We start from the raw sequence: 22,654 nt of genomic DNA, 5'->3' as shown, positions 1-22,654 counted from the left end.
TTTTTGCTTTGCCAAAGGCCCATTTTCACTGACATTTCCATTGTAATTAAGTGCACAGTTTAATATTTACAGCCATACTCTTTGCTCTGATTGCAGTGAAAATAAATCGGGCAGGGCTGGGTTGTGGGAGGGGGAGGGGGAAGGTGAAACAGTGAAGAGGGGAGCAGGACTAGAGCAGGGTCAGCAGTTTTCAGCTACTTTTTTTGTTTTAAGCCCAACAAGCCAGTGCTAAGGTTCAGTGTGTACAGAAACCTCCCCAACCCCACTAGCAACAGCAACAATTAATTTTTTCCAAAACTGATGGAATTCACAACTAATATCCCTCCTAAGTGACATCACAAAAGATTATAACATCCATTACTAGATAACTTACATGTAAGACCCCACCATCAGGACAGCCATTGTGGGAATAAAAGCTTTTATTAGATTTTTACAAAATAAATGGTCAAAGAAAATTCACCCCAAATGTCAGGGGTGTGTGTGTGTAGTATGTACACTTGCACATTGCAGATGCATGGTTTGGCCCCATGTTTTCCAGTGAAAACAGCATTCTGTATTTCTACTCCTAGACCTGGGCTCACAAACCGATGATTATAACCTTTATTTCCCTGCTCAGTCCTGCACTGGCAGATGTGACAATAGCAATTCCACTCAGGGCTTGCTTTCCCACTTAGAGACTAAGCGCTCTTTGATTAATGGCTTAAAGTCAGTGCTAATCTATGGACCTGATGATGATACAGATCAAAGACCATGGAAAACCTTAGAATCAGAGCCTGTTCCTATTATACTGTTATCCAAATCACTTGTGTCTAACCTTAACCTTCTACTGTACAATGTGTAATACCCAGCATTTTCTTTTTTTTTAACCTAAAAGGAGTAGTCATAGGTATAAGGCAGCCAAGTCATTCTGATAAGATTTAGATTTCACCTGCCAGGAAGCAACCACATGTACCTTAGTAAACAATGCAGTATCTTTTAGGGGTAAGTACTGTTACGGGATAAGTACTGTAAAATATATACAGTGAGATTTCAGGCAGGATTCCTTTTACAAGTGCTGAAGTCCTTTAGATACGAACTTCAGCATGGACTGCTATCAAGTGTAGATAGCACTTCTCAGAATATTTTGTACCTGGCAATAACGGCCTTAACAGTAGTTACTCTACCCTTCAACAATTAATACAATTTTGAAAAATCAGGCGCATATAGCAAGGTTTTATATACACAAAGGCACAACAATTCTGTTGAAGTTAGCTATGTTACAGTACAATACAGTTTAGTCAGTGCCTTTCATGCAAAATATTCACTAAAAATATTTAGTTCAAGCCTCTTCCACTGAAGTTAATAAGAGCTGGATTGCACCCATACCCTTCAGTAAGTAGTACAATTGTCTAAGAATGAATCAAGTCAAATTTACTAAAGACACCTGAAAAACAAAGCTATAATTGCCTACGCTTACTAGAGTATCAAGGTTCTCACTCACCAAAAGAAAAAGGTTATCCCTTTTCAAACTGAAAGCAAGCGTAAAGACAAGATCATAAAATATTCTAAGAACTTTCCATGTGTAGTGCTTTTATAAACACTCCAAATATTATCCAGAGAAATGCTGTCAACAATCACAGGATGACAATTTCAAAAAAAGCTAAACAAATGAAGATCTTATATTATAATTGTTATTTTTCCAAGTCTGCTTGCCAGCTGACATTTTGTAAATTAAAAAAAGCCAGTGCTGCTCAAACAACTAAACTGTGGGGATAAATCTTGAATGCAACACAGCCCAACTTCAGACTTGGTGTAAATGGATGTACCTGTTTACCTTAGATCCCAAGCCGGTGTTCAAAAAATCCCACATGCAAGTTATCTATTCATGTCATCTGATAAAGTAGTTTTTCAAACAATTTCAGGAATTCAGTGCCACTAATAATGGTTCTCCGGCAAGAAATAAGCCTTTTTTGGTGTGAATCATCTTGTTTCTGAAGACTTCAGTTCTTCTTAAAACCAAAGTACATCAGTTGTGTTGAAAAAGTGTACATTTTACATCTGTCTGTAGTTGAATAATTGTTAAAAGGCAGGCTGTGTATTGTCATCAGGCTAATCTACTCCCAAAGCTTTAAGCTGCCGTTCAATCTCTTCATCTGAAATGGTGGTAGTTTTTGATGCTGATGCAGATGGTAAGCCTCTGGCAGCAGATGGTGCTTTGGCCATCTATTAAAGAAACACACAAACTTCGCTGAGTAAAACCAATACACACTGACAATTTGACTTCTAGCACAGAACTACAAAATGAAAGCTGTTAGGATGACATTTAAAAAAAAAAAAATAGAGGAAGGTATTTGACCCACCCTAAAGAACATTTCTCCATACCTTTCCTGAGATTTCAATTCCAATTTCATCAAGCACTTGGTTCACAATATCCTGGCTTTCCTCTTCTTCATCAGAGCCCTCAAAGATATCATCCAGGGTATCATTAACTAGGAAGGAAAATAAAAACCAGAGCTACATTAGTACAGAAAGATTACTGTTCACAGAATAAATGGGAGACTAACTAAAACCCACTGTTCTTCTACAATCCTAGCACGCAGCAGTAGCGTCACTACGTGAGATGGCAAAAGAAAGGAACGTACACTGTGTGCATTTGCAGAACAGCACTGCATCACTTAGCACCACATGCTGGCAACCCAGGAGTCCTCTGCCTACCTCTGCACTTTAAAATCTTGCCCCTGAAGTAGTGCTAACAATTGCACTATGCATTCACATGCCAGCACTTCACACAGAGGTTTGATTTCACTATTTTTCAGAAAGGATTTAGTTTCAGAATTCTTTGTTACATTTAAAAAGCAAACCAATTAAAAAACCCCTCCACATCCCCCTTAAAGACCTCATTTCTCTCCCTGCCCCCCAATTGCAGAAATCCAACTAAGGGGTTGGTGCATTGATGCCTAGCACCATAGTATAATTTTTAAAATTCTGCTAGTTTCCCCCAGCAGAGGCAATGCAGTGGCAGATTTTAGGATGAGAAGAATGCTGTGTTAACAGTAGCCAGTAGCAAGACCAGGGTGGCATCACTGACGCTTACAAATTACCAACAAGCTAATAAGCCATTGTGGTAAAACAGAGAAGAGGGTGGCTCCTCGTACCCAGTGGGCAGATAGGATTCCAGGCTGTGTTTGGCTGCTCTGTACCACTATTCTGTCCATTATTGTTTTATATGTACAAGTCAGTTGCTGGAAGGATAGTTCTAAGGACTCCTGCCCCTCAAAACATTTTACAAGTTCTACATAACCCTGACTGCTGCAAGTGAGAGGCCTTCAACTATTCTCATTTACAGATCAGGGTACACAAACATCTACAGGCAAGCCCAAAACTTTAAATTTAATCCTAAAGCTCAGACATAACTCCAGACTAGATGATAGAGTTGCCTATCTGTACGCCAACACTAAAGCCTTCTTCATTTCTAGAATTCCCATACCCAGTACATATGCTTCTTTGTAAACAAGAGCAAATATACTTAACTACATATTACTGTTGCACTTTAGTCTTTCACCCCTTCTCAAAAAGCAGAAGAGCTCGTGCTACTGCTTCTCTTTCCTTGCACAAGAGCAGCAACTCTCCATGCCACTTGCTCATGTGAAGTTTCTACTACCCGTGAAAAACAGAATGCCATGTCTTATTCCCCAGGGTCTGAATTTCTAATTGTTAGGTTAACAGGATATTCCCTTGATTTAGTCAATTCAAGTAGTAGTGGTAATTACACCTGTTCAACAACTCTCCCACTCAGTGCCTCTCATTTTTACAGGTCTTTCATACAACTATACATGCAGTACTGTCAAATACCCGAAGTAACCATGCCGAACGTGAAATATTTTCCCTTTAATCATTGCTTATTGATAGTAATCTCATGTATTATTAGTAATACTCAGAAGTGGCATTAAGGTGTGCCTACCTGTTTTAATGGACTGATAGTGTCAATGCTTGCTGAAGTTATTTACTAGAACACATAACTTACTCATTTCCTCAGTCATTTCCATCTTCATGTTTTCCTTCTGGAAGTTCTGCATAGTTTGTAATGTCTTTTGAGGGTCCATTTTCTTGTTAACAGATTGCATTGTCTAACAATATTAGAGAATATTAATCATAAAATTGCACAAATTTGTGTAGTATACTGAATATGTTAGGCAAAGTTAAGTGATTTCTAGTCTAACAAACCTGGGGCCAGGTTCTGCATGCTTTGCATATGTAGACTCCCACTTTAGTGGGAGCTCTGGGTGCATATGGAATCCTCAGTTGGTCCCTTGTCTAGTAATTAATAAAATCTACTACTCTGACTAGTGCAGAACAACAACAAGCTAGACTTTTTTCTTAATTTGTCACTTTTCTGGCTTGCAGGATGAGCTTGGGGGAGGAGGAGAAAAGTTCCATAATTAGGCAACTAATTGTTATCAGACAGATGGAAATGGCAATGTTTAAAGCAAGTTAAGAACATTCTCATCAACCAGCAGTAGGAAGCGGGCATGAAGTCATTATGACGTTTCTCCATCTAGGATAAAGCAGTAGCAAGTATGACGTTTCTGATAATGGCAAATGCCAGGGTGTTCAAAAGTTAATAGTACAGGTTGAACACTTGGTATCACTTAGAGAACCTCTGCCACATACTACTAAACCTTAAACATAATATTTTACCAAACTTCATGGCACTGATTACCACAGGTGTGTAAAAAACACATTCACCCAGTATTACTTCCTTTTTGATTCATTAATATAAAGCTATGGTATTTTGCCTCCTCAAAGCAGCTTCCATGTCAAACACTAAATTGTGATATGTGCAAAAAATAAAGGAAGTAGCCTCTTTGTAGAAAGTGCTACATACACTTTAGGAACATATGGAAAACTAGTTTAAAAGGATACATTAATAATTGATATCAGTGATATATTAGAAACTTAAAACTGAAGCCTAAGGGAAATGTCTGCTTTCATTTCTAATTTTGTTTAAATTGAGAAAAAGCTTTTTGTTCTCCTTTTCCAATTCAAGGGTTGTCAGTGGATATAAATACATTTTTTCAGGGGTGGGGGGGATATTCTCCAATCATAGTAGTGTGTGCTTTAATTTTATAGACAGATAGTAACACTAAGTGTCCTATTTACAGATAAATTTATGGACAAGATACTGAAAAATTGCTTACTCATCTCATTTGTTGAGGCAGCTAGACAGTGAGTTGCATCTGATTTTAATTGAATGGTGTATGACTGTAGATCCTGGTATGAGTTAGAGAACACTATGGCTCCAAAATTAAGTCAGTGTTTTTAGTTCTGTATTTTTTACTGCATTAACTGAAAAAGTTGACCATTAGGTGGCCAAAATAACTTAATTCTCCTTCAATCCCCATAATGTTGCATAGCCCACTGACAAACCTGCTTCATTTTTTTTCCAAATCCGTTAAGATCTGTATTTATTGACATTTCTGCTGATTTTGTTCCACCACTGCGATTATACCACTATGTTTGCTTTAAGAAGTTTAATCCAAAATATTCCAAGGATAAAGAGCCCAGAGAGAAGAACGCTCAGCTAGGGAGGGATGCGATAGTTCTAAAAAGCAAGATTAACTTCCTCACTTATGTGAAGCTGTTGTAAGAATGATGGGCAAGGAGGTCACAGGAAAGAGAAGAGGTGCATGCTAGCATAAACTGTCTTGTTTAACTTGATCATGGAGTCAGCTGTACCATCTCTTGGAGGAAAAAAGACCTACTGCACAGCCACAGCTTTGGAGGGTTGAACTGGGTTGTTTTTTTTTTTTTTACTTTATTTTTTAAAAACACTTTGTTCATAGTGGCCCTTTAAGAGCAAAGTCTTCCTAGCAGCTACTTCCTGCATCAAATCAAATTACAGTGCATTAGTTTTATGAGACAAGAAGCAAAACAATTTAACACAATTTCCCTGGTGTGTGGAGGATGAGGGTGAAGCAGAATTCTAGCTCACTGAGCCCTTTAGAAGTGTCAGCCAGAAAGTGATGCCTCATTTTCACACAAGTTATAAAGCTAGGTGACATACTGCCTTGATTTCTAGAATCAGTCTTCCCTACTTTGGCTTTATCCACTAGAAGCAGTTACATGACAGACAAAATTTACAGGCAAGACATTGCATAATGAAAAGCTGTTTGTTAGCCTACTGTAATTATCCTCTGTATCAAGACTTACAGAATCCATTTTAATCATTAACCAGACACTAACACTGAACAGCTTTCTGGCCTACGACAAAGATATTCGTAAAAAGAAAAAGGAGTACTTGTGGCACCTTAGAGACTAACAAATGTATTTGAGCATAAGCTTTCGTGAGCTACAGCTCACTTCATCGGATGCATATGCGGATACAGACTAACACGGCTGCTACTCTGAAACCTGACAAAGATATTATAAGTCAACTGTGTGAGAGCCTGTTAGTTTAAATAGCAGATACTGACCAGCAAGATATGAATGGCTAATTTAGTGTTTTTCAAAACACAAATTAGTACTCATCCTGTAAGCATCATCACTGCTAAATGTAGCATTACACAATACATTTATCTCCAGCTAATTTTTACAAGATAACATTGAACTCGTCAAGACTTTTGCAAGCTACCTATTGTATTTGAGTTTCAATATGAAAAAGCGTCCATGAACATGAATTACATTTAGATATTTATATTGATTTAACTGCTTACTTTTGCTGTGGTTGACATAGCTCCTGCCATCTTCATCTGGGAATTCATCACTTTCGTTTGAGTTGACATGGAGGTAACTTTGGAACTAACAGCATAGGTTCGAGTTTTCTGTTTTCGCAGCTGCACCAGCTGTTTTGCTAGAACCTTGCAGGCTTCTTTGTTACCAGTCTTTGCCATTTTCTTTATTTCCAGTTCCTAGTTTTAGAAAGTAGATTTTAGATTCACATTAAGTGAACAAGAATTCTATAAAGTTATACAACTAAACATTTTTTAATAAATGCTAGATTGGATAAATTAACCACATGTTCACAAACCTCTTCTTTGAGAATGAAGGAATTGACAAATGATACAAGAATATTTCCCTTTCTAGCAGAAGTCTATAGCAAGAAAAAAAATTAATAGATGACAATACTCTATTACTAAAAGAATATCGTGTGTTATACTGTGGGAATGTGCACTTCTCTGACATACCGTTTTTTACATAGAGGTAGATATTACTTGTGCATTCTGACATGGAGTCATACATAGAGAGTTAAAGTGTATTTTTATGAGAGATCCTTTAGTTTACAGGCTGATAAATATACACATTAAGAACTAACAGTGATCAACACCTCCTCACTCACCTCCTCCTTCTATAGGTCTTTCAGGCTATATCTACACAGCAAAGAGGAACCCACGGCTGCCCCATGAAGCAAACTTGGGCTCGTGGAGCTCTGGCTGTAGGGCGGTTTCATTGTTGTGTAGACTTGCAGGCTTGGGCTGGAGCCTGGGCTCTGGGATGCTGTGAGGTGGGAGAGTCTAAAGGTATGTCTCCACTCCATCGAAACACATGAGGCTGGCCCATGTTAGTTTACTTGGACTATGGAGCTGTTTAACTGTGGTGTGGATGTTCAGGCTGGAGCCAGAGCTCTGGGACCCCACAAGGGAAGAGGATCTCAGAGTCCAGGCTTCAGCCTGAGCCCCAACATCTACAGCCCTGTAGTCTGAGCCTGAGCCAGCTGACATAGGTCAGCTACAGGTGTTTAACTGCTCTGGAGACATACTCTTAGACCCTCCTCTTGCATTCACCCGCTGCAACCTAGTGGCCACTTAAGCAACAGAGCATACCTGGACAGGTAACTTTGAGAAAAACTTTACCCTTCAGCACCTCTCCTCAAAGATTATGGAGTTTTATTTTCTTGGAAGGCAGATTACATGAAGTAACGTGTGAAACAGTTGAAGTCCAAGCTTTCCCCCACCCCTCAGGATTTAACTCAATTATCTTAGTGCATAATAAATGCAGTGTGCCTTGTCTACACTGCCACAAGCTAATATCACACCCTAAATCCTAGTCTAGGCAAAACCTATGCCCAGATAACTCTATAACCAATATGGGGAGGGAATACAAGACTAATTAATTTAATGGATGGAAGGAAAGTTTTGCACCCCTGACTTAACAGCTCTTCACAGAACATAATGATAAAATTGATCACTATCATAAAATCCTCATACCAAGCATTTTATTGAAGAGAAAAAAAATATGGCAAATTAAAGAGAGAAGCCCTAATGTTACTGACTGAACATATACAATTCATATGTCCAATTGTGACAACATTTTCTCCGGGAATAGGCAATAAGTAAAACTGTGTGTAATAACAGCACTGCAGCTGTTGGTGGGAAAAGAGAGGTGCTTTACCCTCCCCTGAATGCAACAGATGTTTAAAAGGCTGCTATGAAGCATAGCCAGTTGCTCTGTGATAGTAAATAGTGGCCACCAGACTACAGCATGTAGACACTGAGGAACCAACAGCAAGATACACAAAATTGCAGGAGATGCTCCAAAAGCAAATGTTAACTGACTAATTGCTTTGGTTTTACCACTATGGTAGAGACAACATCCTGTGACCATAAGAGATACCTCATGTGTAAGAAAACTATAAATACTGAACTATCGTAGGAACATAATATTTTGAGACTGGTACATTAGCTTGGCAGAAACTGCTTCGTAAAAATCCCTCATTTTTGAGGAAATTAAACTTCATGAGAGATTTGGTAAGAGATGCAATTTTACCAGAGAAAATACAGGTGTGTAAGTGAAGTACATGAGATCAATAGAAAAGTATTGTGGGTATGAAATGGAATGGCAATCCTGTTTTGGTAGCCTACATGTAGGATATGTGGGCACTTTACAGGGTGCTCAAAATATCACTGAAACTATCGTGCTTTTTAAATATAACTCCAATATTATGTGGTTAAGATGAGAGTGACTTGGGAATGCATATTTTGGACACAGATTTCCAAATGTTATAATAGCAAATGTTAGCAAGCACCAGTTTTCCCAGTTAAATACAGTAGTTCTTGTAGCCCGCAGATCTCATTATAGTATGAAAAGCACACTTTCAAGATGAAACATTATAAACTGTAAATGCCAAGTATTACTAAACTATCAATTACAAACTGAATCTGTGCCAGGGAATCAAGTTGCTATATGGCTGATGTATTCATAATTAACACTAATTGTGAAAGTAAAAGACAAGATTAATCCATAGTCCTTGTATTTATGAAGAAATTTTAAGACAGTCACATCTTTCTCCTACTCAAAATTCAGCAAGTCAACAGTATAGTAAGCAGGATACATTACTGATCAGACATCAAAACTGTCCACGCTAGCCAAGTAAAGACAAATATAAAAACAGTAAATAACTGTAACAATGCTATCACAGAGCAACATCTATTTTAAAAAATATTTGTTTTGCCTCTCTATATAAGTAGCAGCAAAAGACCATTGTTACAGGACAATGTTCTGATTCATTGACAATTTCCTGCTCTTTTCAAATGACAAGCGTACCAGGCTTTGAAAATTCAGATTTCTTAGAGTCTGAGCAGCAAGGGTAACAACAGAAGACTGAGTCTTTCAAAGACTTGTTCTCTTCACCTCTTCCTTCACAAGAGAAAAAAATACACAATATATTTCTGGAGCAAGTTACTGACAAGAGTGCATTCAAAGCTTCAAGGTGAATTTCTTTACAGAAATCAAGGCACTAAAAGAAATAATGGTAGCTTAACCACTTACACAATCTATCAGACATATCTTAAAGCCCTAGCAAAAGGATAAAATTTCCAAGAATAGTCATCTTTCAGGCTCTCTAATTTTTCTCATGCCAAAACTGATATCCACAAGACCTGCCACCATATGAGGCAATGTCTTATTAACCACTAAACCGGGGAGTGAACTGTCACAGAATTTTTCCACACAGTTTGTGTGTCATCTATCAAGGCATGTAATTTGACGTATACCTCCACCAGTATAGGTATGAGGTGACATAAAACTAAAGGACATGTTCTAACGATCAAGCGTTCAATGAGGGAGTTATCACAGTTATGTTTAATAAAGTCAGCTGGTTGTAGGGAAATTCTATGAAGACCATAGGAATAACTACATCCAGGTGACAATGTTAGACTTGTCTTTGTCTACAGTTGCTGTTAAGTCATGTTGTGTTTTGAGATGAACTGTTACTGAAGATAAGCCCTAATATTCCCTCTGAAACCCTCACCACTGATGTTCATTTAAATAAGCATCAATGACATATACTAATGCTTCTCACTGCTTTCTAACCCAAGAACTTAGAGCATTGCCTCCAAAGCTCATGGCCCTTGCTATCTATAATGGAAGGGTCATGTCTGGGATAGAAGTCCCAACAACTCATGTTGGAATGCAAAGCACTAATGCTGGGCTACTGAGTCAACAGTATATTCCCTTGCTGCCAATATTTTAATATTTTAAAACAGGTTACGAAACATTGGCCCAAATTTACCCATGCTGTTGGACAAAAAAGAATCAGGTTATATAATGAAAAACAGCACAGCTTCTGACTCTGCACTTATTAGAGATTCAGGAAGACTAAGGGTATGTCTTCACTAGCAACATTAAAGCACTGCTGTGGCAGCGCTTTAACATGGCTATGTAGTCGCAGCACCAGCACTGGGAGAGAGGTCTCCCAGCACTGTAAAAAAACCCACCCCACTATAAGGTAACTAATGTAGATAGTGGGGAAAGTCAGCAAGATTTTGAAGACTATCATTTAGGTGTGAGACATTCTCTTGCCATTTATTTAAAATTTCAAACAAACACTTACTTGTGTGTTTTAAAAAGGTAAACTAAAATTCTCTGTTCTACTTACCAGCTGTTTTTCCTGTTTCTCGAGGGCTGCTCGATCTCTGGTTATAGTCCTCTGTGTACCTCTTAACTCTCGATTCTGTTCCTTTATTACATCTGGAAAGGAAATATTTATAGTTGGTAAAATAATTCTTCAGACTGAATGCTTAACAGTATTGAAACATGTAATGAAAATCTGCAATTTATTGGATGATAGAAAACTTCCCTTCATTAATTTGATTTTTTATCATAAGAGTAACACATGCATCTCTTACTAGGACTATAAATATCAAATATATGCAATGATGTTAGAATATAAATTTACATGTCTGAAATACTATCTTAAATTTCAACACTATAGGCCAAGTTCTCCTTTTATACCAGTGAAACCTAAGCGGCTTCAATGGAGTTTGTACCAGTGTAACTGAGAGAAGCATTTGGCACAAGAGACTTCTATATTCCATAAACATGTCTCTTTTAATCATGCAGGAAGTGTCAAGAACAACTTCCCCATGCAGAAAAGCATATCTCTAACTCCTATTTCACAGCAATATGAGCCAAGTCCTCCTTATCTCAGCCACCGTAGCCAAAATATTCAGTGGAGAGGTCCGTGAGGTCTGTGATGATAGGGTTGGGGGAAGGAATCCTCCCTTCTCCCGAATAACCATGGGACTGTTCCAGAGCTGCTTCAATAGAGCAATAGCATTGGTTCCCATTGCACCTTCTCTATAGAGTAGGGAGAAATGGCAGCAGCTTCCATAGATGTGAATCCCTTGGCTCTGTTTACCTCCTTCCTCACTGAGGTGCATAGAGACCACTCCAAAATCCTGCCCTTCCCCATATGCAACATAGCTGCACTTATTCAACTAAAAGTCAAGACACAAGGGATGGGACACAGAATTGCCTGAAAACTGGTCAAGTCTTTTATCCATTCCTGACACCCTCTTTGAGAGCAGCAATTCCATAAGGTAGTAATCCGACCTAAACAAATACATAGCAGTACTTAAAAGATGTGCCTATAACTTAACCAAAGCTTAACTTAAAATTTAGCTAACATTTTCCCCAGCCATTAGGACAGACAGAAAAGGAACAGTGTTTAAGAGCACACCCAAAAAATATAGCTTTGCTCCCAGCTGTTCAGTGGTCCATTTGGGGAAAAGTTAGTGGTCTCGCAATCCAATGCCTAGTTTTGGACATTATCCACATAAGCAGCCTTAGAGAAGCTGGGGATGGACAAGGAATGACTGATCACTGAATTGCCTCTTACTAGTCTCACCCCTTAGTAGGTGATCTGGGCATAGGAAGATTGATATACAGTGATGGAATGCAGCAGCTTGCACTGCTATTACACATTCTGTACTTGTTTTGAGGAGAAAGGAATTCCATTCCCAAAATTGTCAAGCCAGCAGCTTTAATTCTAAACATTACTTGAAAAGAAAAATTTAAGGAATTTAACAGGTGAGTATGTCTGCAACTGTGGCACCAATGGGGGTTGAGGTTTGAGAAAGCCCACTAAGCACCCCTTAGGGTTTCTCTGACTACCTGACACTTATACTTGGGAGACATACAGGCCTTCTAGGATCTGGTCAACTGACTCAGGTGAGCCCTAATGCTGAGTGCCTGTTAAGATCCCCTTCTGCGTATCTAAATGTAATACAAAGGGAAAATGGAGAAGTGCCCCATTTCCCTTGTCTTGCTAGGATTTTTTTTCTTAATGTATTTAAACTAGACTACCTTTAAGTTGAAGTTGATTTTGAGTACATATCAGTAATTTAAGAATCTTTACAAGCATATAGTTACTTTTAACAAAAACAAGGAATTTGGGATAAAGGTTAAACTTAGTAAACACCCCTCATATCTGCAAGTATAGAAATTTAGCACTGAAGTACAAAAACTACTTTTTCAATACTCTGTCAACAATCTCCTTAGAATATCAGAAACTAACATCCATCCACAAAAGCCCCTTTTGTCATATCAACTACCACAAAAACTAGAATGTTTTACCCCTAATCAACAATAGGTGCGCCACGGTAGTATTAAATATCTATACAGATTTTTATACCATCCTCTTGCCATAGTACCTGAGCACCTTCCAGTAGGATGGGCACTTTCAGTAGTAAAGTGCCACACACAACAAAATAAAAGCCTATTTTTACACATTCAATGTTAGACAAACAACATACTTCAGTCAATCTTACCCACTCATCATTAAAAGCCCAATCCTGTGAGGTGCTGCAGGTACTCCACAATGAGTACCTCACTAGTTTGGGTCTTATGATTCCATCTGCCAACAGATTATCAAAATGTGATTCGTCATGGAACTACTTCATCGTCATATACAAGCTCCCTAAGCCCAGATCATGAAATTTTAGCATGGGCATACAGAAATCAAAGGTTAGCATTATAACAAAACATCACACTTAATATGAGACATTTAGGAAACAAATATGAACAATGCTCTATTGATGACTTTTGTATACTGCCCCTGCAAAGAACAGAAAATGACATCTGAGGGCAGAGACAGTACCTTAACTATCTTCCTTACAGGATAATGCAAATTGCTTTCACTTGGTGCAAGAGACCACTTTCTTCATACTATTGTTTATGTAGAAGCCTTATGGAATTTACTTGATAAAGTGTAAATATTAAAAGCAATGTATGATATAGAACCCGTCATTTCAGCTTCCATTAAAGATTTGTCTTCATTTGTTAGGCTGCATAGGTCTTACAGTGAATATTAAAATCTACAGAGGGATTTATTCCTAAAGCAGAGCTCCTTTTCCACTGCTGGAGGGACAAATAGCTCTCCTGGGTATAGGCTGCATACTCAAAGCAGCCTCCCATATTGCTCTAATTTTGCAGAACTCTAAAGAGTAAAAAAGTCAGCAGGTGCTGGAGTTTAATGCTATTGGGTTTCCTAACAGAGAAAAAAAAGTGCTTGAATATGAACCGAGAGTCACAAGAGTTAAATTTGCATACCTAACATACTACAGTGTATTACTAGAATGAGGTAACTACCAATGGCAGTTGATTTTTGGTGTGGTTAGAAGGCTTCTTCTAGTCTATTTTATAAGAATTAGATTTATATGCTTAACTGATTTTAGCACTGTAAGACATGCAAACAAGTTTGGATTTGAAAACAGATTAAAAAATGATGCCCCTTTACAAGACTGTTAATCTGATTTAACCCCATAATAAATATAAAATTTGTTGTTTCAAACTCAAACCTTTAAATGTAACAAAATAAAAGATGAATAAGTTATTGAAAGTTGTGCTGTGATGAGAAATCAGGAACCCTTTTCAGGTTTATATTGTAAAGACAGGGCAACCTCCATCTATTAAAAAAGTCTGTTTAAAACAGTCTGAAAAGGAAATAATGTTCCCATAATTAAGACTACATCATGGTTTTGTATTCCACAAAAGCAGCCTAATACTTGTATGCTTCTATTTTCCTCATTTACTTGGGTAACAAGTGAAATGCAATCTAGACAGGCTCAATTACTGTCAGATGACTAAAGCATGAATAATAAGCAGAAACGGCAGCCATAGTCTTCATTTTAAAGCATACATCAATCTGTCTGGAAAAAGAAGAGTAGCAATTCAGATTCTTCCTTCCCAGATGTGCGAAGACACTGCAAGCCATCTAAGTCTGAAATTATTTCAGCAGTAATAGGTTCCAACAAAATATTTTAATGGAATCTTGAGAGGAACACACACTGCACAAAAAGCTCATGCTCAATAATTGTTTTAAGCCTAACGAGTAATTATGGGAAAAGAAAAGTGATATTGAAAGGGGCCATTTTAGTCATGTTACTGCTCCCAAGACCCCACAAGTAACATTTTCAAGAAACACTTTACAATGGACACTGGAGTAGACAGCCAATATATGAAAATAAAGCCTGACAAATAAAAACAATGTATTTTGGCCCAGCAGAGAAACAATGGAAGCAATTCAAGAGACAAGCATCAAGCGTGAGCTCTGTCAAAAAGACTTTAAAAAGAAGACTTTGCTGGGGTGGGGGTGGGAGGGGAGATTTAAAATTTAACTACACTATATATAGTTGAGTTTAAGAACACTGAGAAGAAATAGTAATGCAAATATATTTATGTATGAAACTAGCATTGATGTTTTACTCTACAGGAAATATTCCCTTTTGTTAGAAAACTTGCAAGGTAGAAACTGAACCCAAATATAATAAAGGCACTAGCATTTTAAACAAGTTAGAAGCCGGGGGAAAGGTCAGCAGATTCATTTTTTTTATATTTCTTCTACCGCAGGAGATTCTCAGCTACTTTAAAAGAACTACAGCAATAGACAAAAAGAAAAGGAGTACTTGTGGCTGTAGCTCACGAAAGCTCATGCTCAAATAAATTGGTTAGTCTCTAAGGTGCCACAAGTACTCCTGTTCTTTTTGCGAATACAGACTACCACGGCTGTTACTCTGAAACCAAACAACAGACAGTAAATGGTGATCTGATAACTACAGAACACCAAGAGCTCACAGCTAGACACCACTGAATCTGTAGCAATGTTTATTTGCTCTTCTCTTCACCAAACAGAAAAGTGTTCTCAGAGAACAGAGCAACTTGTTTCCATGGCTCTCCTGATTGTTTAAGTTAGAAGTATTTTTGTATCACTTCGAACAACTAAATATATATTTGGTTAAAAAAGACAACACACAAAACCCCAACCCTCCTCCCCCAAACAGGGTTCTCTTTAGGTTCGACTTAACTATTATCTCGAGGCACCATCTTTAAGAGTCACCCCATGTTCTTAGAGACCATGCAAACATACCCCCAACACTGCAGCGAGCAAAAAAAAGTTCCACTTTTATTACAGACTTCCTTCCCCGTGTAACTGACTTATCAGCGGTCCCTGACGCTTTCAGTACGTGGGGAGGGTACGTGTGTGTGTGTCTCACACTCACTCTCTCCCACACACACACACACACACACACACACACGGCTTTAGATGAGTCACTCGAGGTGCACCTCCTTGTTTTCCGACCAGCCCGGCCCCGTTCTGCTCCGACACACACACCCGGGACCGAGTCCCTGTGACCCCGGCCCGGGACGGGTGTGCGCAGGGGACCCGCCCACCCCGGGAGCAGACACAGGGAGCCCGCGGGCGGAGGGAGGCTCCGCTGGAAGCGGCCCCCGGGGCGAGCTCCGGCCCGCAGCAACAAGGCCCCACTCCTGACCCGGAGGGAAACGAGAGGCGGCCAGACGGACCGACCCTGGACACAGGGCCCGAGAGCCGGACACTGACCCCGGCGCCCCTCAGACCGACCCGCCCCGCCCCCGCCCCCGCTCACCATCCACCGTCTTCTTCTTGAAGAGCGAGGCCATGGCGGCGGCGGCGGCGAGCGCAGGCCGCGGGCAACGAGAGCCGGACTCGGAGCCGCCAGAGCCCCCGCGCCGCACCCGGCGCCGCGCGTCCTTCCTGCTTCTCCCGTGACCGCCGGCAGGGGGGCGCGGCCCCGGCGCAGAGACCCGCCCCGCCGGCTCCGGCTCCGCCTCCAGGCCTGGGGGGGGAGCGCCCCGCCCCCGAGCCCCCGCGCGCCCGCCCGCAGCAGCGCCCGTTGGTTCCTCGGCCCGCCCAGCGCCCTCCTCCCGATCCCCTCCCCCAGCGCCCTCGCTCCCCCTCGCCTCCCTTCCCCTGCCCCCGCAGCTCGCCCCAACTCCCTGCCCTCCCCCCTCTCCTTCCTAACTCCTTTTCCCTCCTGCCCTCCCCCAACCCCCCCCCCCACCAGGCTTCACCCCTCGGTTTATACTCTCCCCCCCCACACACACACACTGAATAAAGCTTCTTGCCGACAGGAGAGCCTGCAAACCCGCTGGGGCAGAGCAGAGGGGTCTAGGGGGCCAAACAGCAGCCAGGCACGTTGGGAAAGGGCAGGTGCTGCTGGATCACTAGAGGGGGGTGAAGCACTGATCCCAGCTGAGCAGCCCCGGGTGATGAGCAGCCCAGTGTAAATGTTAGGGAGGGGGGTGCACTAGCGCCAGGCAGGATGGGCACAAGGGCGCAGGAGGAGTCAGTGACACAAACCAGGTTCTGTCTGATCAGCCAGACCCCAGAGAAAAATGCAGCCTGCCGTTCCCATAACAGTGGTCCCCTGCTCAAACAAAGGAGGTGTGTCTCGAACTCAGACATTCGAGCTGGGTCTGTAACCAGAGGATGGCCTCTGTATCAAGGGAGGCTAGGGAGGTGCAACTTTTTCAGTCACATATGTGGGGTGTTGGGAGGACTCTCATGTAGAAACTCCTTGGTGGCTGACACTTATGCCTGGGAGAGGCAGCAATCTGATTTACTTTGTTAAATAGGAAGAAGATGGAAGATGTGGGAGCCCCACTGGCAAGAGGTGGGTGAAGCAGTTGGAGCACTCTGGTGCAGTAAAGGAAGGATGGAGAATTGAAGAGGCGGAGACTTGCCCCTGGGTAATTTTAGAACTATCACTAAGATTATCAAGCACTACTCTCTCCTTAACACAGGGTTGCCACCCATCCCGATATTTTCTAGCATCATCTCAACTTTTGAATGGAGTCATCCTGTGACCCACAAAAACAGCTTTCTGGACCTTCATGGGTCCCTAAATCATTTCAGGGTTGGGAAAAAGGTCCCATGTCTAAATCTCTCACAGTACTAAAAAGGGGAGAGTGCTTCTCGACTGTAATGACATTGTGCTGCAAAATGAAGTCTTGAGGCACCATCACACTTCTTATTGACTTCTTCATTTAAACCTTAGAGTTACATTTTCTTTTAACACATTCCATTATTTCTCTCTCTCTCTCTCTCTCTCTCTCTCTCTGAGAAATGGTCCTGGTTGTCTTGGGACGTATTTGAATAATGAAAACACAAATCTTGGACTTTGTGGATTTTCACATTTTACATGTTATAGATTTCTGTCTGTATACCTTTTCAATGGGTTTAGCTGTGTACAATTCAAAAAAGAGTTGCAAATTTGAGATATTGTCATGTATAAAGCTTTCAGGTGTATGATTTATAAACTCCTTACCTACAATGTTGGCATATAGATCATACTCTCAGATAATAAGATGTAACATCATATGAATATTAAATAAATGGAAGAAACAAACAAACTTAAAAGTCTGAAATCTTTACAAACACAAGGTAATTTTAGTTACCTTGTTCCTAGACATTGCCACACTTAAGATATTTACTAATTTTCTCAGATGAACTCCTATTTGAGGATCATACATACTGCAAGATATAAAATAAATGAGTATGGAGTACTTAGTAACAATGTTCTTGTCTTTCAGTGACAATTCACATCCATAATTCTTAATAACCTAGCGCATGATGTAGGATTAGTGTCCATCATGGACAAGCATCTCAGCATGTGACATAAAAGTAAAGGATCTTGGAGCTACTGTACAGGCTGCTAAGCTACTGATCTGAATAATAGCATGAATATACCTTCATTCCTGATTTTTTTAAAAAAAATAGTAGTTTCTTCATAGCCTTCGAAACAAGAAACATATTGTCATAATGCTGCAGTGAATTCCATCACTAGATCCAAACTTGCATTGAAAGAGATTTATAATTCATTTTCTAATTTTCTGTTTTCTAATAGCATAATCAAACAGACCTGCATAACCTTGCATGGAAATAATTTTTCTATTGCAACTTCACATTTTAATCACATCCTAACAATATACATGGATGAAGGCAGACATGCTATTTACTTTATGAAATATGTTTAATTTCCTGGAAATAATTTTTTTATTACAACTGACAAGTTTTCATTGTTCTTCACATGTCCAGGCCTTTTATCAGTACACTACAAGGTATCTTTAACAGTTTCCAGTAGGCTAGGGTTTCGATTGTGTGTAATGTCATAATCTCCTTGGACAATTAGGGATACACGATGAGGGGTAAAATGAATCATCCAGTGTACGTCCACATTTCAGTTTTCTTGCTCAATCCCTGCTAATATCCTTCCAATACTTAGAGTGGAAGCAGAGATACAGGAGTTTTTCACTAAGTTTTTATCTGTATTTGCATGCTGGTTATGAGAGACAACAAAAATAACTAACCAGTATATTGGGCCTGAAAGAAAAAACAGAATTTGATTTCAAATTTTCACATCACTATAATGAGTAAAACCAATACCTAGGTTTTGAACACTCAAGGATTAGGGGGGCTCATAACTTGGATTCAAATCCACATTTCCTGTTTGGATTCAGTGTTTAAATTTCTCCAATACATCAACAGCAAACCAGTTACTTTCTCTCCTTTTTTATTATTGACATTCATCTGTCTACACAGTTGGGTTCTCTGCAGCTGTGTATCTTTATCACTGGGTATTTTTAAACTAAACAAATTAGCTAAAGGAAAAAGGCAGGCAAAAAATATTTCTTCGGCACAATGGTTCTATTGTCCTGCTGTGCTAAGGTGAAGAAAGAGGCTTTAGGATTCTTGAGGTGGCTGCAATGTTTAAAGTATCTATGGGTAACCACTGATTTATTCAAGCCACAAGCCTATGTGGTAGTATGTTGTCACAAGCTTTGTTGACATGTATGGAATCTAGATATAAGGAACACAAATAATCGGTTTAAAACACCACCTCCATTTTGTAAATCTAGGCCCCAGTTCAACAAAGCACTTAAGTATGTGGTTAACATTAAGGGGTAACTGCTCGTTCAATGCTTTATAGTAAGAAATCACACAGTTATATGCTAAATTCTTGGTTTTTATGTTTGTTTTTCTTTTTCTTTTAGGAATATTGTATCCATGCTAAAGGACTTATTTGAAGACCCCAAAACTGGATCAGAAGCTTTCTCAGCCCTCACATGAAGGTGTAATTGTGTTGACTCTCACACAAAGGGAACATTTCTTCCATCTTTGTGAGGTATTTGAGTTAAATAGTTATTAATAAAAACTAAAGTTTTAAACTATCTGACTAAAATTTATTTCCGCACTCAGTAGCTCACCTTTTATTTTCTTGTTATACCATAAACAAGACCTGAATTTGTAATGTAAAAACAAGCAGGAGGAGGGGAAAAAAAAAAAAAACCAAACCCAAAACATGTTAAAGATTTCTTTATAAATCATAAAGACAAAAAAGGAGACTTTCACCCTCTCCTTGCCCATTGAAGGTCACCTTTAAAGCCACTCAGAGAGCAATAACTCACCCGATGGCTCTATATCTGAGTTTCAGGAAAAGAGAAAGCAGAGATTGCTTATTATTCTTAATTGTTGGGTGCAAGGTAAAAATAAGTCACACAAACTGGTTTGGGAAGATGATGCAATATCCACATGCTAATTTGAGACGGAACACTTGTGAATCAGCCTGTTATAAAAAGAGGGTGGTGGCTGTGAAAGGCAGAGACTTTGCTGGCCGTTGAGCCCACAGACATAAGAAAACTAGAGAAGGAAGAGATAGAGAAAGAGCAAGCAGAAAATCAGGGGCAGCTGAATGAAAGAAAAGGTTAGAGAGTGAAATAAATATATTATTATGTATTATTTATACAGTGCCTGAAGAGTCAAGTGAAGAAATAAAAAGACGTGGTCCATGTCCCAAATAGCTTACAGCCCAAGTCACTAAGCCTGCAAATACTTATGTATGTGCTTACTTTGCTACCATGAGTAGTCTAACTGCAAGTGGTAATACAGTTAAGCACTTGCACGTTTGCGGGATTGTAGTCTAATGATGTTTAGGGCTCCATAACTGGTGACAACAAACAGTGGCAGGTTGGGAGGGGGAGAGAGAAAGGAAAGGGAAGACAGAGTGTTACAGTGATATGTGGTCAGGCCCCAGTTCAGCAAAACACTTAAGTATGTGCTTATTTTTATGTGCTTATTTTTAACTGCTTTTGCTCAATAATGTACTTAGGCGTGTGCTAAAAAGTTAAGCACATGCTTAGGTGCTTTGCTGAACTGGGGCCCATGTGACTGTCTGGATGAGGTTTAACCATTGTTTAATTTATTTATTTACTTTAAGATGGAGTGGGTGTTCCAAAGTGGGGAGGAGCTGGGAATAAATGTAGAGGGGCTAAAGTTTGGGGGATTGGAAGGAGTTGGGGAGGAGAATGTAGGTATGTTTGAGTGCCAGGATGAAGATGGCGGGGTCCGCACCACGTTGGAAGAGAAATCAGGGGAGGCTCAGGGAGAGTTGAAGATTTGTGAGAGAGAGAAAAGGATGAGAAATTAGGGAGGATGGGAAGAGAGGGTTAACAAGAGCAGAAGAGGAGAGATAAAAGGAGTGAAGGGGAGATGATGGAGGGGAAAGGGGTGTAAAGGAGACAAGAAATAGTGTGTGGGGCTGTCACAGTTAAGCAATGCTGAGGCCACCAACTGCCAGGGTTCTGAAGTTTCTCTTGCCCTGGCCTTATGCAATCCATATTAACTTCATTCAAATTCAGTGCCTGTTGACCTTGAACTTGGTGAAATGGGGCCCCACAAGAAGGCCGTGATGTCATTTGCAGGCTCAGGGCCTGTAGAGCAGCACGTGGATACAACATCTAATAGCTTTATTTAATTAATTTAATACTAATTAGTGTAACATTTACATTTGAAAGAAGGGGAACTGTTAGGAGACCTCACCTTAAAGATAGATCACTGAATTTATTTAACGGAAAAATACCAAAGTCTTGTCACTAACATAATACTGACTGCTTGCTTGGTATTGTTTCAAAGCTTCCCCTACTTTGCTTCAAATTAAGTAAACTGGCTCCCATCTGTCTTCTAAGAACTGAAATAGTGTTGTGAACAGTTCATCACCTTCTCATCTTACAGATTGGACAGCTTCCCAGAAAAGAAATTTACAGTATCTAAGAGCTGATGAAAGCTCATAGGAACTAAAGCTACCAAAGAAAGAAAATATTTAGTCAAATGTTAGGGGCACCAAATACTCAGACATTAACCCATTCTTAAAAAGTAAACTTAAATTGGAAAGATAAATACTTAGGATCACAGGACCTGATTCTTTTCTTACTCCCACTGATGTCACACAGGAGTAAAGTAAAACCAGCATGAGATGGGATTTGGGCCAATAATCTGGAGTTCATTTATTTGGAAATTACATAGAATTTCAAACTAATTTTGGTTTATCTGAAAAATAGTATTTTAAATGATTGTTATAGTAATTTAAAGAGACATGGTAAGGTTGTTGAGCTTGAAATTTGATTGTTTTATTGACATCTATTAGCAAGTCAATGGAATTTATTAAATGTGTGTGTGTATGTGCGTACTGTCGGTATTTGGGATAAATGCTTAATTGCTCCTTTTTTTCTTTCTAAAAAGGAATCACAGACATGAGTCCAACATTCATTAGCAGCCTTACAATAACAAAGCAAGATGTGCAGAATGGAGGGGAATAAAAATTTGGGTAAAGAAGCATATTTAATTTTTTAAAAATTGTTTTCAGTGAATGCAATACTTGTGATAGTTACTGATTTGACATCTGTGGAGACTGAAGTCTTCTCTTTATACACAGCCAATTGTGATGGTGTTTTCTGTAATGTGGACATGTGTCCACTAGAAACTGGTGTGAGACCCACTAAATTCACTTGAAATTCCAAGTGAGTACAAAAGTGGTCTTTAAGACAAAGATGAAAAATAACTTGATGGTTTAATACAGGTACTTCAGTTAATGTGGTCTGTCAACAATGCTCTGTGATTTCTAGTTTTTTTAATGTATGACTCCCCTGTTCATTTGGGCCTCACTTCTGCAAATCTTTATGCATTTGAGTAAGTCTGTTGAACTCATTGGACTATTCAATTGCATAGAGTTACTCATGTGTATAAGTCTCTGCAGGAATGAGATCTTGGTTTCAAAAGTCTGCCAACAGCTTTCCTTCGTGA

At 39.6% G+C, this 22,654-nt stretch overlaps 1 protein-coding gene and 1 long non-coding RNA gene across 2 annotated transcripts; one reads left to right on the top strand and one right to left on the bottom strand.

Annotated features, from left to right (window-relative positions):
• Positions 1-401: 401 nt before the first annotated feature.
• CHMP2B (charged multivesicular body protein 2B) lies at positions 402-16,310 on the bottom strand. Its single transcript, XM_084646736.1, has 6 exons — positions 16,143-16,310; positions 10,853-10,944; positions 6,693-6,887; positions 4,004-4,106; positions 2,362-2,468; positions 402-2,202 (listed from the first exon to the last, which is right to left on the bottom strand). The coding sequence occupies exons 1-6, from the start codon at positions 16,174-16,176 to the stop codon at positions 2,089-2,091; spliced, it is 645 nt and encodes a 214-aa protein (XP_084502862.1). The 5' UTR covers positions 16,177-16,310; the 3' UTR covers positions 402-2,088.
• A 295-nt stretch (positions 16,311-16,605) lies between these two features.
• On the top strand, positions 16,606-22,189 carry LOC311514816. Its single transcript, XR_014709946.1, has 4 exons — positions 16,606-16,707; positions 17,152-17,265; positions 19,570-19,700; positions 22,094-22,189. It is a non-coding gene; the product is annotated as an uncharacterized lncRNA (long non-coding RNA).
• Positions 22,190-22,654: the final 465 nt, after the last annotated feature.

The sequence above is a fragment of the Lepidochelys olivacea genome (assembly GCF_965140295.1).
Source record: "Lepidochelys olivacea isolate rLepOli2 genome assembly, chromosome: 1".
Taxonomy (NCBI): domain Eukaryota; kingdom Metazoa; phylum Chordata; order Testudines; family Cheloniidae; genus Lepidochelys; species Lepidochelys olivacea.
This window is presented reverse-complemented; position numbering and strand designations above follow the sequence as displayed.